Consider the following 16,533-nt stretch of genomic DNA (forward strand, 5'->3'; position numbering starts at 1 on the left):
ATAGGCCAATCCTGGGCCTCCGCGGGCGGGCGCCTGAAAAGAAATCAAATCATCATCAGCAGATCGTTTAATTGTCTGTTGTACGGTGCCGCTCGCTAGTATTACAGTGTCCGGGGGGCGGAGGAGACGTGCGTCAGTTACAGGCTGTGAGAAGCCAGAGCCCCCCTCAGCAGGTGAGTGACTGGCGGTCTAACGCTGCCCCCATGCTGCGGCAGCACCGCCGGTTGCTGGAAGGGGGAGTCGCGCGGGGGGTGGGGGCGTGCAGCGGTCGCAGCCTCTGTGTCCCGGCAACCCTGGGGGGGCGGGGCTCGGGATGGGCCAATGGAGAGCGGCGGCGGTTTAAAGGGTATCCTAGGAGGGCGGTTTGAATTCAAACAGCTCGGGCGGTCGGGGCCAGCGGGGTGGTGACGGTGAGGGGAACACGGGGCGGGGGGGGTGGGAGGGATCTGGGAAGGGGGTCGCCTAGGGGCTGAGGAGAGAGAAGGGGTGTGAGGCGTAGAGTAGGGAATGAGGATTCTAGTGGGAACGGGGCCGCAACGGGGACTTGGGGCGGCGTTGGGGGGGTTGCAGCAGGAGTGGATGGGGGCGCGTTGGGGGGGGGTCTGCAGCAGGAGGGGGGGCTTCACGGCTGTGGACCGCGTGGGGGGGTGCAGCAGGTGGGGGCTTCACGGGTGGGGACCGCGTGGGGAGGTGCAGCAGGTGGGGGGCTTCACGGGTGGGGACCGCGTGGGGAGGTGCAGCAGGAACGGGTGGGGACCGCGTGGGGGGTGCAACAGGTGGGGGCTTCACGGTTGTGGACCGCGTGGGGGGTGCAACAGGAACGGGTGGGGACCGCGTGGGGGGTGTAACAGGAACGGGTGGGGACCGCGTGGGGGCGGGGGGTGCGCAGCAGGCGGGAGCTTCGCGGGGCGGCGGGGGGGGGGGTGCAGCAGGCGGGGAAGTATTAAGCCTGTGCAGTTGTATTTGAGGCAGCTCGTGAGCGGCAGCTGCAGGGAGGTGAAGCGTTGTCATGGGGAGAGGGTTGCAGGGGGAGCTGGATTTGAGAGGTATAATATGTATCGGTTACGGTACCAGGGGATTGTACTGGAGGAAGGAGGGGAGGCAACTGTAAAGGATACCGGGTTCCTAGACTCGGACTTTTCTGGCCAAAAGGAACCATTATAATCCTGATGGTAGTGGGAGGAGATTGTGCAGAGACCGGATGTGGGAGAATACCAGAGGCATGGGAGTGGGAAGACTACATCTATGGCGGTGTCGGGTTTCGCTGGGGAGGGGAATTGAAGGTATGAAAACTGCAGTAGGGTGTAGGTTGGGAGAGGGTGTGGATGAGGAAAGCAGAGCGCAAGAGATGGGGGTATGAGGAAGACGTGCAAGGGGTGATGAGGAGAAGGGTGTGCTGTATATAAGATGTTTCTAGTTAATAATGTCCCTACATGAGATATCTCTGCAATTGAATGTTCTCTATTTAGGTAAAATGGAGAAAAATGGTAAAGAGAATCACAATGGGCTCCCTGGTCACAGTGTCAAGGTAAAGTGGTCTTGCACACTTACTAGACAAATGCATTTTACTTGGCTTGATCATATGAGGACTATTAGCCTCTATATATTCACTCCACACATTATCAGTGATAATTATCACTGACTCTTCATCAAATAGGTTCCCCTTTTTTTCTTGAAGTATACTCTGACACAGGGCATATACTTCAAGCTACTCTGTCAGTAGCTCACTGCTGTGGAGACTTAGCCACCTGGAATACAACTTGTAACGCTTCTACAGACTGCTTCTCCATGCTGTTAATGTTAAAATGTTGTTTTCTTGTGGGGTGGCAGCCAGAATTGTGATGTGGGTCTTTAAATATCTAAGGCCACGTCTATACTTACCTGCCGGGTCGACGCGGCGAGTTCGACTTCTCGGAGTTCGAACTATCGCGTCTGATCTAGACGCGATAGTTCGAACTCCGGAAGCGCCGCGGTCGACTCCGGTACTCCACCGCGGCAGGAGGAGTTGCCGGAGTCGACCTTGGAGCCGCGGAGTTCGCTTCTGCGGCGTCTGGACGGTAAGTCATTCGAACTAGGGTAGTTCGAATTCAGCTACGTTATTCACGTAGCTGAATTCGCGTACCCTAGTTCGAACCAGGGGCTGTGTGTAGACCAGGGCTAAGACTGTGAACACCATGCTGGAATATATTGATAGGAATGTTTCAAGCAAGACACAAGAAGTAATTTTTCCACTTCACTCAGCATTGATAAAGCCTCAGCTGGAGTATTGTGTTCAGTTCTGGGCATCATTCTTTAGGAAAGATGTGGACAAATTGGAGAAAGTCCAGTGGAGAGCAACAAAAACGGTTAAAGGTATAGAAAAATAGACCGATGAGGAAAGCTTGAAAAAATTGGACCTGTTTAGTCTAGAGAAGAGAGGGAGATATAAGTCTTCAAGTGTGTTAAAGGTAGTTAGAATGAAGAGGGTGATAAATTGTTCTCCTTATCCTCTGAGGACAGGACAAGGAGTAGTGGGCTTAAATTGAAGCAAGGGAGATTTAGGTTAGATATTAGGAAAAACTTCCTAACTGTAAGGTTAGTTAAACACTGGAACAAATTGCTTAGGCAGGTTGTGTAATCTCTGTCGTTAGAGGTTTTTAAGAATAGGTTTTAACAACAAGAATACCTGTCAGGGTGGTCTAGATAATACCTAGAGCATGTCTACAGTGTGAAATTAAGTTGACTTAAGTCAATGTACAGCCACTGCAGTAATTAAAGCAGGGTTTCATGTCCCTACTGTACTCATTCTGTCCGCAGTGCATGTCCTCACCAGCTTAACTGTGGGGGGCATTATGGCATGGTGATAGCCGGGCCTCACAGCGATGTAAGTAACACTGTGTCTACCTAACTTCATTAATCTAAGTGCTCCGCCTCTCATGGAGGTGGAATTATTAAGTCGATGTAGTGGGCAACTGACATCAGAGGAAGCTACCTTTTTAGTGTAGGTGCTTACAGAGTTAGGTTGACGAGAGCTGCCTTATGTCAACCTAACTCTAGTATAGACTAGGCCTTAGTCCTGCCTCAGTGCAGGGGACTGGACTAGCTGACCTATCAACGTTCCTTTCAGTCTGACAGGATATCATAAAAGCATAGAAATTTGTCTGATTTACTTTTTTAAACTCTTAATGGGTATATTAATTGAGTATAATGGAACTAATTAGTCCATGCACAGGTAGGAAAAAACACTTGCCTGCTTATATTAATAAATGGACAAAACTATTAATTAAATAATAAAGGAAAAAACTACAGGAAAAGCAGAATTTCTAGTGTGTTGTATTTGCCTCTACTGTAATTAAATGTGTTGGGTTTTTTAGACTCTACCCACCATTGGGGATGGTCCAGAACGGCTCCCTGTGCATCAGCAGCATCCTCAGAATCGGGTACCTGGAGGTGGAGTTCAAGCACAGCGTATTTTGTGTCCTTCAAATTTGGCTCAGCGAGTTCCTGTACAGTCACAGACTCAAAAATCTGCGCTGTCAAACCAGAAACAGTCTCAAAACCAGCTGATGCAGCAGCCTCGTCCAACTTCTATAGTTCAACCAATTTCTAGGCCTCAGGCTCCAAGTAAAAACAACGAGGAACCTCCACAGACCTCACTATCTGGTAAATATAACTGTGTAGATAAAACATTTATTTTTCAATAATCTGCAGTCAACTACAGCATATTAACTAAATCAGCATTTATTCTTCCTGCATGCATAAAAGATTGTCTAGTTTCACCTTGAGCCATAATCCTTTTCTATTTTTACTGTCATAGCACTTGAGAGTCCTAATCATGGACCAGGACTCAGCTGAGTTAGGTGCTGTGCAAGAACAGAACAAAAAGACAGTCCCTGCCCAAAATACCTTACAAGCTACAAGAGAATGCTTTACTAATGGAAAGACAAGTTAGAAGGGTAGTTCAGACTTGTACAGAAAGTTTTCCTGGATTAAAAAATCCCTTCTAGCTGTGATGCACTAACTAATGTGATGCTGCTTACTCTTTCATAGGCCAGATTAGTATCTTATTCATATGAGACTAATATAGTGGTCACTGACGCTCAGATACCATGGTAATGGTTGCAGTAGGAGAAACAAAGGGCTTGGCTACACTTGCGAGTTACAGTGCAATAAAGGAGCCCCAGGCGCACTAGCTCACTACCTGTCCACACTGGCAAGGCACATAGAGTGCTCAGACTTCACAACTACAGCGCTCCTGGTACTCCACCTCGGTGAGTAGAATAACATTTGATGCGCCCCAGCGTCAGTGTGAACGAGGTGTTGCATTACTGTGCTCTGATCAGCCTCTGGAAAGGTCCCATAATCCCCTTAAGTCAAGTGTCCACTCTTGTCATTGTTTTGGATATGCCCTTTGAAAGCTCCGTTTGACAGCTGGCATGCTTATCTGCTCTGAGACAAAGCAACCATTACTGTGGAATCCTGGGGAGGGGGAGGTCTGCTGCTGTCTGAACTTACAAGACAGCACGCTGATGTGCTCTCAGCGCCCCCCCCAAAAACAACTCTCTCTTTCCCCTCACATATACACAGCACACTCCCTGTGACACCTCCCCCATTTGAAAAGCACATTGCAGCCACTTGCATGCTGGGATAGTTACCACAATGCACTGACTCTGTGGCCATTGCAAGAGCTGCTAATGTGGCCACACCAGTGCGCTGGCAGCTGTCAGTGTGCACAGACTACAGCACTTTCCCTACTGTGCTCTACGAAGGCTGGTTTAACTCAAAGTGCTCTACATCTGCAAGTGTAGCCATGCCCTAAATAGGTTCAGGCTGTCCCTGGAGACTGAGCCATGCTTGTATGCAAAACTTGGGAACCAGATTGAGAAAAATCATTTTGGAAGCAGACAGTGGTGGCAGTTGTGTTTATGAACTATAGTTATGAAGGTTCAATTCTCTTTGTGTAGCAAAAAACCTTGAAGCAGAAGGGACATCCGTCCAGAAAAATGAAGAAACAAAAAAGTAAGTCCATGGGTATGTTGCCATTGATGATTGTGGGGCCAGGGTTTCACTCTTTGTATTTAGGACTAAATAATGTAGCAATTTGGATGCAAAATATTTTGTGACTTAACCACAACTATTGTTTTGTAGTCCGTTCATTATCAGGAATGCTGTCTCTGCATTTGTAAATACCACAAAATATTTTGGAGCTATGAATATGAGATACTTTCATGAAGTTCTAGGACATCTTTAATCTGTTTTATGACCTGATAAACTATGAAAGCCTTTGCTCTTGAAGGTTATTTAAAAAAGGAAAATCTGCATACTCTTTAGTCAAAAAAGAACTATATGCTTTTTATTTAAGAAGCTATTCTGAGTGAAGATTTTTTTTTTCTCCTTATATGGAACACCACAACTTTAATGAGATTTTTTCCATGAAGCTGGGCAGGATTTATATTTTGAAACTAAATGCAAAATGCCTCTTTCCAGGCTCAGATCTTCTTCACATATACGTGAACATAGGAAGAAAATGTATTAATAGCATGTGCAAGACAGAGTTGGTATGGCTCAGCTTGCAAGAGCATGCATACTAAATTAGGTGCATACACACTGGTATATCCCAACCACTAATATGTGCACACCTTGATTTGTGTGCACAAATTGGGCATTTGTGTCCATGCATGCTTTTTTCTTGGCACAGTCAATCTGGCCATGTGCACTATTCCCTGCACAACTGAAGATTTGGATACAGAAGTCTGAAAAGAGAACTGACCCTTACATATCGTGTTTCTTTTCCAAAAGATAGGGTCAGTCACCCAAGAAATGCAGACCTAGAAGGGGGGGAATACTTGGGGCCAGATTTTGATCTTGGTTAAATTGGTATAAATGTGGAGTCACTCATTTGACTTCAATGGAGTTATTCTGGGACATTACCCCAACGTATCACGAAATTCTAGTCCCTGGTGTGACTTCTAGCAACTTAAAACTATTTAACTTTTTCATAGAAGGCAGTGGTGTCTTGATGACTTCGAAATTGGCCGTCCTCTGGGGAAAGGAAAGTTTGGAAATGTGTATCTGGCTCGTGAAAAGCAAAGTAAATTTATCCTAGCGCTGAAGGTGTTGTTTAAAACACAGCTGGAGAAAGCGGGAGTAGAACATCAGCTGCGGAGAGAAGTAGAAATACAGTCTCATCTTAGGTAAAATTTATCTAAAACTAGTTTTTTAGATATTCTTCCAGAGAACAGGAGAGACAGTTGGATTCCATTGTATCTCCTGACCCTGAATTAAAGGAGGCAGGTAGGAATATCTTGTGAAGTTACTCTTTCGGGATGGCCTGGGCAAACCAGTCTCCTATGTCACTTATATGATATTAGGGTAGGCGCTCTAGTTTTTCTACAGTGCCAAGCATTTTCCTGATATCTGACCAAGACATCATCTTACAGACTATCACATGTGCAGAACTTGCAATATGAATCTACAGGTCAGGTTTTTTTATGCTTTGCCACACCAACCTCTCAAAGCAGCAAGTCAATTGCATGTCTCTGTATTTTATCCTGACCCATATGCAACGCATTAGGAAACAATTAAAGGAATTGGCCTTATAAACACACCCTGTTGTCAAATATTATATAAGGGGACTTCTCCCACTTAGTGCTTAGTTTTAGATGGCACAAGTCTGTACCGCTCCTTTAAACTTTCTAGTCTTCTACGTTCGGGGAGTGGTGGATATTTAACATCCGTGAGGCTATGGCTACACCACAGAGATTACAGTGGCATAGCTGCACGGATGCAGCTGCGCCACTATAGTGTTGCTAGTGCAGACACTCTAAGCTGATGGGAGAGAGCTCTCCCATCAACTTAATTATTCCAGCCTCCACAAGAAGTGGTAGCTATGTCGGCGGGAGAAGCTCTCCCGTCGACATAGCACTGTCCACATTGGTGCTTAAGTCGGTATAACTTGTTGCTAAGAGGGGTGACTTATTCACGCTCCTGAGTGACCTAAGTTATACCAACATATACGTTGATCTTGGTAGCCTGGTTGGGAAGGCTGTCTAGAGAAGTGAGGTACACAGACAAGGTGTCTCTGAAAAGCTGTATAAAGATGGGAGGAGAGGGAGCTTAAACAGCCTTTGCTCAATTGAGGAAAAAGGAAAGGAAGTTAAAAATATGCACTCTAAGCTCTAGCAACTCCAGAATTGTAATTACTAGCCTAAAAGCACTAAGATATACAGCAGGCTTGCCAAACAGAAGCACTCTGAGGTGAAATCTACAGAACTACACTGAAGAAATGTCTTGAATGCCATGGCTAGCAGACTAAAAAAAAAAAAGTGTTTACAAAGTAAAATCAATCAAAAGGGCCTTTCTATACTAAAGCTGATTTGTGCTTTGTCACTAGTGTAAACTGTAGGGAGTGATAACTCAGTCTAGCTCCTCCAATGCATGAAACTCAAATTAGGGGCTAGTAACTACATAACATCTATATAGATAACACCCCCCCCTCCACCCCCCAGCCCCCAAAAAAACCTGTATTTTGTTTCTGCATAGAGATGTCTTCTGGTAAAAAAAATTATACACATTTTCTTGCAGGCATCCCAATATTCTCAGGCTATATGGCTACTTCCATGATGCCACAAGAGTCTACCTAATTCTAGAATATGCACCTCGTGGAGAAGTCTACAGAGAGTTGCAGAAGCTAACCAAGTTTGATGAGCAGAGAACTGCTACTGTAAGTGTCTCTAGTGTTTATCATCCACCAACTTTTTGCAAATGCAGCTATCTGAAGCATAAAGTTTAGACCTTTAGACCAAAATCTGACATTAGGTACATGAGTGCATCTACACTGAAGTCAGTGCATTTGATAACTAAGAGAAGAACTGATTTTTTTTTTATCTTTAGTTTTGAAACTAGATATTTAGGAATAGTCTGGAAAGTTAGTATGTGCATCATGACAGTTCAATGTTGGCTGTTACTTTAGGGTCCTAGACATCTCAAGTACGTGCAGAGGAGGGGAGGGTGCTGTACAGCAGGGGTTCTCAGCATTTTTCTTTCTGAGGCCCCTCCAACCTGCTATAAAAACTCCAGGACCCACCTGTGCCACAACAACTGTTTCCCTGCATATAAAAGGCAGGGCCAGCATTAGGGGGCAGTAAGCAGGGAAATTGCTTGGGGCCCGTCGCCACAGGGGCGCCCTGTGAAGCTAAGTTGCTCAGGCTTCGGCTTCAGCCTCATGCGGTGGGGCTTCGGCTTTCTGTCCTGGGCCACAGCAAGTCTAATGCCAGCCCTGCTTGGCGGATCTCCTGAAACTGCTCGGGGGGGGCTGGACCCCTAGTTGAGAAGCACTGCTGTAGAGTACAGCACTAAATAGTCAAAGGGGCTTAAAAGGGTGAAATAACAGAAAGTGTTAAAATAGACCTTATTGGGATGAAACTGACGACACGTCCAATTTCACAATGGATGTCTAGACACCAAGTTCTCTAATAGTTAAGCTAAGGAGATTATATGTCTTTAATGTATACTATCTCATGGGATCACTCTTTACAGTATATGACAGAATTGGCAGATGCTCTATCATACTGTCATTCAAAGAGAGTGATTCATAGAGACATCAAGCCAGAAAACTTGCTGCTTGGTGCTAACGGAGAGCTGAAGATTGCTGACTTTGGATGGTGTGTGCATGCGCCATCATCTAGGTAAGAACTCAGACGCAACGTACCCTATCATCTCTTGATGCAGCACAAAGCTTCATGGCTCTAAATAAAATCTTAGTATGTATTAAAGAACATACACCACTGTCACAGCACTAATTGAAGAAGGATGGTGCATAGAGACTGAATCACACAACTGCAGCCAGGGCTTTGGAGCAGAGGTTTTTGCCCGGAGCCAGAGCGGAGCAATTCAAAAATTTGATTGCTCCAAATCCCTGCCTGCAACTTGCCTAGAAATATGCACACTATATCATGAGAACCCCAAAACTGGTTGGTTTGCCCAGTTTATTTACAGGTCACTGTCCTACCTTCATCCCAATCCCCTTCAATGTGTTGGTGCAGAGTGTAGCAAGAAAGCACTGTTTTAGTGTATTTGGAGCCTTGCATGCCTCTGGGGAGAACAGTAGGATTTCCGTTGTTAATTCTCAAGAGCAGGGGTTCTCAATCTTTTTCTTTGAGTCCCTCCAAGACCTGTACCACAATAACTGGTTTTCTGCATATAAAAGTCAGGGCCGGTGTTGGGGGGCAGCATGCAGGGCAATTGCCTGGGACCCCATGCCACAGGGGCCACCTGCGAAGCTACATTGCTCAGGCTTCAGCTTTGGGTGGCAAGACTCAGGGCCCCGGGCTTCAGTTCCATGCAGTGGGGCTTCGGCTTTCTGCCCTGACCTAAGTTCCCTCTAAGCTGTGCAGCTGCCTGTTAAGCGCTGCACAGGTGCTCAGGGCTGCAGCAGGGAGAGATGCCTCTCCCAAAGCCCCAGACCTGCCGTGGCAGCCCAGCCCAGCCACAGACCTGCTGCGGCTGGAAGACAGGCACCCTAGCCCAGCCCCAAACCTGCCGGGGGACAAGTGCCTTGACCCAGCCTGTCCTGGACCTGCCGTGGCTGGGAGAGAGGTGCCTCTTCCCACTATAGCCCCGGGGAGCCCCACTGCACCCCAAACCCTTCATCCTCACCCCAGAGCCCACACTCCCAGCTGGAGCCTTTTCCCCCCTGCATCCCAACCCTCTGCCCCAGCCCTGAGCCCCTTGTCCTTGGGCCCACACCCCAGCTCAGCCCCCTCCCACACTCTGAATCCCTCTGCCCCAGCCCGACACATTAATTTTATGCGCGCCAATATGGAGGTGATGTGCACATAACACAATTCATTCTGCATATGGGTGGGAAGAATTAGAGGGAACACTGGCCCTGAACCCCAGCAAGTCTTAACACTCGCCCTACTTGGTGCCCCCCCGCCATCTGCTCGCAGCTCCCCAGGGGGCCCCTGGTTGAGAACCACTGCTCAAGAGTACAGACCTGCTCCCTCTGTCATTGTCCAATGTGTGAAAGTTGAAGTGAGCTCTTTGGAGTAAAGGGAGCATCAACTACTATGTGTACTTACACAAGGAAGTGCATAACACCAAGTTATCAGTACAGATGTTGCCCTCAAGATGGAGTCTACAAGTTAATCTTCTACTTTTATGAACTTGATAGTTAAGTATAAGAGAAACTAGAATTTGTGGGTGGAAGCTGGTACTATCAAAGTAACTTTGAGTGACTCTTAGGGTATGGCTACACTTGCAGCTGTCGCAGCAGCGCTTTGAAGTGCGAGTGTGGTTGCGGTGCCAGCATTGGGAGAGCTGCAGGTACTCCACCTCCCTGTGGGGATTAGCTTACAGTTTATGGCAAACGCCAGCCTCATTGGCTCCTACTGCCAAGAAATACAGAGGCATTATTCTGTGCCCTTTACAGCGCTGTAACTTGCTGCACTCAGGGGGGTGTTTTTTCACACCCCTGAGCAAGAAAGTTGCAGCGCTGTAAAGCGCCAGTGTAGCCAAGGCCTTAGAAATGGAGAATACTGCTGCATAAAGACCAAACTACAGTTTCTGTATGAAGCCATTTGTATGTTTTAGGAGGACAACGCTTTGTGGTACACTTGACTACTTGCCTCCTGAAATGATTGAAGGGAGAACACATGACGAAAAGGTGGATCTCTGGAGCCTGGGGGTTCTGTGCTATGAATTTCTAGTAGGGAAACCTCCTTTTGAGGCAGCGACATACGAGGAAACTTACAGAAGTATTTCAAAGGCAAGTATTGGGTCACTTTTCTTCCTTCTAAGTCACCTATTCAGTGATATTAAATAGATATGGGGTGATAAAACTTAAATTGTTTTTTCTCAACTACTTACAGGAAGGAAAATGAGGCCTCAATTTCCTATGGTTTCCCATGGCTAATCAAAGAGCAGCCTAGCAGCTCTGATCCATCAGATTTATCTAAATCAATCTTTGGAGAAGGCTGGATTCTTCTCTTAATATGAGCTGTAACCCAGTGTAAATTAACATACAAGCCACAGCAAAACTTGTACTGTCAGTGGGAGGTGTGCATAAAAATCAATGTAGTAAATAATAATCAGTTACCTGTAACTTTGTTTAATACACTGTTGCTACATTCATCATCCCTCTGAGGGAAAATAGTCACTTTAAGGACCACTACTTTCTGTCCTTTGTTTCTCTTCCTTCTCCTACACCAGGTCTTCCCCTCTCTTTTTCCCTTTTTCTCTTTTCCCTACAGTAATTCCCTTTTTTTTTTCCCTCCAGAGGCTTCTCTTATCCTTTTTTTTTTCTTTTTCCAATTCAGCTACTAGAAATGAGTGACTGAATAGTTGAATTCTGGCATTTAAGGTCCCATTGGTATTTAGATTTACCCTAGTTTCATGGGAGCGTTGGGTCGAATTTGTAACTTCGTCAGTGTTTCAGGCTGCATGAAGGCTTCTACTTGCTTCACATATGCAAGGTTGCTTTAGTAATTATGAGGACAACAAAATTTCTAGCTCAGTGTCTCACACTGAATTGGTTCACATACCACCTTAAAAAATCATTGTGAAGTGAATGGATGGAACACGAAGCTTATGTTCCCCCAGTGCTACACGTACCACATTTTGGGGATTCCTGGTTTTACTCCTGGGGGAATTCTGTGCCATTGCACAATGCAGAATTTCTTTTCCCCCCCAGAAATTGGCTGCAGTGCTGCTGGACCTGACAGAGCCCAGCTTGCGCATAGAAGACACTGTTGGGGGGGAGGGGGAGGGAGCTAGAGGGTTCCCAGCAGCTGCAGTTCCCTGTGCACCCTGAGGGAAGGAGACAGCGGTGTGCAGGAAACTCTACAGAAGCTTGGGACCCACCTTCAGGCTGTTTCTCTTGCTGGATCCCTGGGCTCTGAGGGGTGGGAGGTCTCTGGGTTGGGGAGCGGGGGGGGGGGGGGGGGGGATGGGTGGGATTTGGTGAGGAGGGGGTGTGGGTATCTGGGTTAGGGGGGCCCTGGCTGAGCTCAGAGAGGGAGGGGTGTGGGTATCTGGCCACTCGGCTGGGCTGTGGGAGTGGGCAGAGAAACAGGAACTGGGCTGTCATAGGGATTTTTTTTAACTCTCTACTCCTGGGGGAAAATTCTGTGTCTGTATTGTTACAGACATACTTGCTGACAAGTATTTTGAAATAAATTACCAAAATAATTGAAACTGGTGTGATCATGTACTGTTATTTTGACTCAAAATTTTCAGAATTTTAAAACATTGTGCACAGAATTTTTTTTGGTGCAGAATTCCCTCAGGAGTAACCTGGTTTGCTTCTGTATAGTTGAAATATGACATGAGGTTAGGGGGGAAAAAATCAGTCAGATCTCATATGGGCTGACTGATAACACTCTTCTAAACTTTCCTTTGGCTCATCTACATCGCAGTATTCTGCTTTACTCCCTGTACAACTACAAACAATTTCTAGCACCTGGAAATGTTAGTTCTATATTATTTACCACTAGAATCCTAACTTAATGCTTGTTTTTAGGTGGAATTCAGATTTCCTCCTTTTGTAACAAAGGGAGCTAAGGACTTAATTGTAAAGCTCCTGAAGCATAATCCATACCAGAGGCTGCCACTGAAAGACGTGCTTGCACACCCATGGATTACCACAAACTCTACAAAACCACCAAGCAGCCGGAAGAGTGAGGCTGCTACCAGTAACAGAACACCATCTTAGCAAGGTGTCCCTTTCATACTATAAACAATCTCAAATGAACCATAAACAAAAAGAGCCTTGTAACCATGACTACTGTAATGCAGCCAGTAAAGGTTGCTTGCAAGGAGACTTTAATAAAAGACCTGCTAATTAAAACAGACTGGGGAACAATTCAGTTGTGTGAGCTATTTACCATTTTAAATTCTCTCCTACTGTAATGGAGAAAACTTTTTTATATATATATATATAGAGAGAGAGAGAGCAGTTTGACAAGAAGTGCACTTAAAGAAGTTGATAGAATATTAGCCAACATACTTGAAGTCCAGTTTGCATATGGGTCATAGGTATTGAGATGAGGCAAAGCCAAATGTTGTGTTCTTGCCAAGGGCCCTATGATGTGATCAGTCTTAATTTTTGGCTCGTGCTTCCTAATAGTAAGAGACAGTTGTGGTTCTGGGTATCTGTCATGGTCAAATAGTGCAATAATAAATCCTTGAGTTACCTGCATTCTAATTTATTGGGCTGCTAAGGTTATCACAAATGTCCAGTCATCTGAAGCTGAGTGAAAAATGAATGTGCCTCTTCATAAATGTGTCCTAATAATTGTGAGCATTTCTTGCTTCTGTGTACTCTTTGGCCTGTTGTTGTCTTGAGGGGTGAGGCACTTAAAATTTGTTAAATAAAGACTTGTTACATTCTGACAGGATGGTAAGGCTTACTTTATTGCACATACTGCTGGACCTATTACACATCAACATTCTTAAACCAGAAAAATATAGCAAAATTATCAAACTAAAATGTAGACACTTCCTATTCTATGAAACATAAGAGCCTGATCTCAGACATTAGTATGTTTTGTAGAGCCTTGTGACTTTACTGTACAGTTCCATGGAGGGTCATTAGCAATTGCTTCAAATCTTTATTGTTCAGCTAAATTATTGGTATAACTGCTATAAGTCTAGTGTTGAGGTAAAGAGTGAAGGGTGGGAGTAGGCTAATAATTCTTCTAAAACAAAACTAGCTTTTCATAACTAATATGGAAACACTTATACTAATTAAAGTAACCCTTGCAGCACTGTAACTGTCTGCATTAATTTAAATGACTTAAACTTGTGTAGACAGGCCCATACACAGATTAAGGACCCACCTGTGTCTTAAAAACAAATTACTAAAACCTCTGCCCTAACCAGCATAGGGAACAGCAATGAAGGGGGGTGTGTGTGTCTGCCTTAACTGGCAGGGTTTAAAAATGTGAATACAAGGAAGGTGGTTAGTGCTGAAATGTCAAACTCCACAAAGTTTGGTATCCTTAATCTACAGGTAATAAACTCATGTTAATTTTCCTTTGCATGTTGTCATGCTGCAAGGAAAATCCAAACCCTGAGGTGGAAAGAGGTGCTAGTAGCAGCTTGTTTATGGGTCCGTGGATATGTTTGTCTAAAGTTTCTGTATTGAATTAACTAAGGTAGTAGAAAAAGAAGCTCAAAGTGCTTCAGCCTGCTACTGTGGATACAGTAAACAAGACTTCCACATGTAAAGGTGAGCACTGAGGCACTTGAATGACTTATGTGGTTAGAAGTGGCTAACGTTTTGACTTGGTCATCTCTCCTGTCAGTTTCCAGGGAAGTGTCTCAGACTGCATCCACAGAAGGGAATAAGTGTATTCTTACATCATGTTTGCAAGACAGTGTAGTTTTAATGTGTCAGTATGTACAGAAGCATGAATAGGGAGCCTGTGGAATTCATTATTTTTTCCAAGATGCCACTGAATTAGGGATCTTGTTTAAGTGCCCTGCTAGGACATGCCTATAGTTGCCTCTTGCTCTTTGGCCTTCCTCACAAGGTCAGTTAATGGGTTCCCAGAACATATTCACTGCACTGTTTCACAAAGCTCGCCAGCATTAAGAAGCCAGCATTTACATCCAGCTTGCAGATAAGGTATAGGTAGACAAGTAGCAGCGGGTGAGCTAAGCAACTTGGAGATAAGGGGAGAAGCTGAGCTCAGGAAAAAGCAACTGAAGTGACTAGTTCTTTTCTTAGGGACACACAACAGGGAAGAGGTTCTGAAGATCACTTAAGCAGTAATGCAGAAGTCCAGATAGTGGTCCCAGCCCATTATCAAAAAATCCTAGATTAATTTTCTAGCTATGATCTAATTGCTACTCCTGGGTGAATTCTGTGCACAATATTTTAAGTTTCTGCAAATTTTGCCAAAATAACACTAGATCACAATATTTTCAATTGGGTAATTTATTTCAAAATACCTGTCAGCAAGTAATACAGAGAGAAAAAAATTCCCCCAGGAGCAGAGAGTTAAAGAAACCCCCTTTGACAACCCAGTTCCTGTTTCTCTGCCCCTTCCCTGAGCCCAGCTGGGTGGCCAGAAACCCACATCCCCTACCCCCACAGCCCAGCCATGGGGCCCCCCCTAACCTAGATGCCCACATCCCCTCCTCACCAAAGCCCAGGGATCCCAGAGGAGAAACAACCTGATGGTGGGTCCCAGGCTGGTGTGGAGTTTCCTGCACACTGATGTCTCCTCAGGAAACTGCAGCTGCTCAGAACCCTTTAACTCCCTCCCTCTTCCCCAGGCAGTGTCTTCTCTGTGCAAGCTGGGCTCTGCAGCTACTACCACTGCAGCCGATTTCTATGGGGGAAAATTCTGCACACATTTCTCAAATTCTGCATTGCAGTGGTGCTGAATTCCCCAAGGAGTAAATTGCATGTGATGGGGCAAAATGGGAAAAGGATATAGGGGGGGAAAAAATCATGTTGCCACAGGATTTGATCCTGCAGTGAGTATACACAGGACCCTGTGTTCAACAATTTCAGTGGGGAGCTGTGCAATCGCTGGTCCATGCTTATGATTCTCAGTCTTCACTTTTACAAGATGCAGTGATGCAACTCTACTTTAATGCATGTGAAACAGCAGTACTTAATTTTCCACTGCACATTCCTTTGGTGTCTGAGTACTGCAGTTTTTACAATTGTATGCATTGCAATTCCATAAACTAAATCATATGTATACAAGCTTAAGATATTTCTTAGTGGGAAAATAAGTAAACAACTAGAAGGGAAAAAAATATTTATTGTATTTTCTACCAGTGTTAACAATTCTATAAGACCTTTACTACTATTTCACAAACTAATTGTTTTCAAGCTTACAAATGATTCAGAAATTCAAAATATATTTTTGATTTAAAATACATTGCAAAAAGGTTAATCTAAACAAAAGTTGCAAATGACAGTTTTTACAACCAGATTTGTCTAATTCAGAGGTAAAAAATAGTGTCTCAATCTGATTTAAAGGGGACAAGTGCAGTTTAGTTACTTCACTCAGCAAATGAAATTAACTTTTAAAATATAAGCAGTGTGTGGCATGCTGGTGACTTTTAAAGTAAGCAATGTTTCCAGAAACCACAAAATCATGACTGCATTACAAGAAGTGACGGATAGAAGGACTGGAATGCTACTTGTTTTTCTAATAGTGATAATAGAAAAATACACATTTCCTTTTAAAAAAAGGAATCAGTGTTCGACCTTGAGTAGAATGTCTAAATTTCCTTAAAATCCCCCAAATGTTTTAGCAGCTAGCAAATTGTAGGAGACATGGGAAGTTACTATTAGGAATTAACAATGCAACAACCCCACCACCACCTTCAATGGTTACTTAAAAATATTTTAATTTTATCCAGAAAGTCTATTATTCAGTAGCATCACCAGAAGGCAAATTTCAATAAAAAAAGTCAAAACATTCCAGCAATTAAAATAAAATAAAATGTAAACTCTGCTTGATAAGCTGATTTCAGGATTACTTATGGACTCAATCACAAACTAGCTTACACACCACTTCAGGGATGTGA

At 44.7% G+C, this 16,533-nt stretch overlaps 1 protein-coding gene across 3 annotated transcripts; it reads left to right on the top strand.

Moving 5' to 3' along the window:
• Positions 1-17: 17 nt before the first annotated feature.
• On the top strand, positions 18-13,371 carry AURKA (aurora kinase A). Of its 3 annotated transcripts, none has more exons than XM_044985165.1 (9): positions 18-173; positions 1,470-1,528; positions 3,354-3,642; positions 4,944-4,998; positions 5,982-6,173; positions 7,564-7,702; positions 8,518-8,666; positions 10,573-10,747; positions 12,500-13,371. In XM_044985165.1, the coding sequence occupies exons 2-9, from the start codon at positions 1,475-1,477 to the stop codon at positions 12,689-12,691; spliced, it is 1,245 nt and encodes a 414-aa protein (XP_044841100.1). In that variant the 5' UTR covers positions 18-173; positions 1,470-1,474; the 3' UTR covers positions 12,692-13,371. The 3 variants fall into 3 exon arrangements, with proteins under 3 accessions (XP_044841100.1, XP_044841101.1, XP_044841099.1); XM_044985166.1 differs by lacking the exon at positions 18-173 and adding an exon at positions 333-410; XM_044985164.1 differs by lacking the exon at positions 18-173 and adding an exon at positions 1,076-1,283.
• Positions 13,372-16,533: the final 3,162 nt, after the last annotated feature.

Source organism: Mauremys mutica, chromosome 13 (assembly GCF_020497125.1).
Source record: "Mauremys mutica isolate MM-2020 ecotype Southern chromosome 13, ASM2049712v1, whole genome shotgun sequence".
Classification (NCBI taxonomy): domain Eukaryota; kingdom Metazoa; phylum Chordata; order Testudines; family Geoemydidae; genus Mauremys; species Mauremys mutica.

Bases quoted from the DNA above. Each gene is read 5' to 3' on its own strand.
- AURKA (XM_044985164.1), top strand. From the start codon at position 1,202: ATGTGGGAGAATACCAGAGGCATGGGAGTGGGAAGACTACATCTATGG. The intron at 4,999-5,981 runs GTAAGTCCATGG...ACTTTTTCATAG, and splicing joins AAAAATGAAGAAACAAAAAA to AAGGCAGTGGTGTCTTGATG. The intron at 10,748-12,499 runs GCAAGTATTGGG...GCTTGTTTTTAG, and splicing joins CTTACAGAAGTATTTCAAAG to GTGGAATTCAGATTTCCTCC.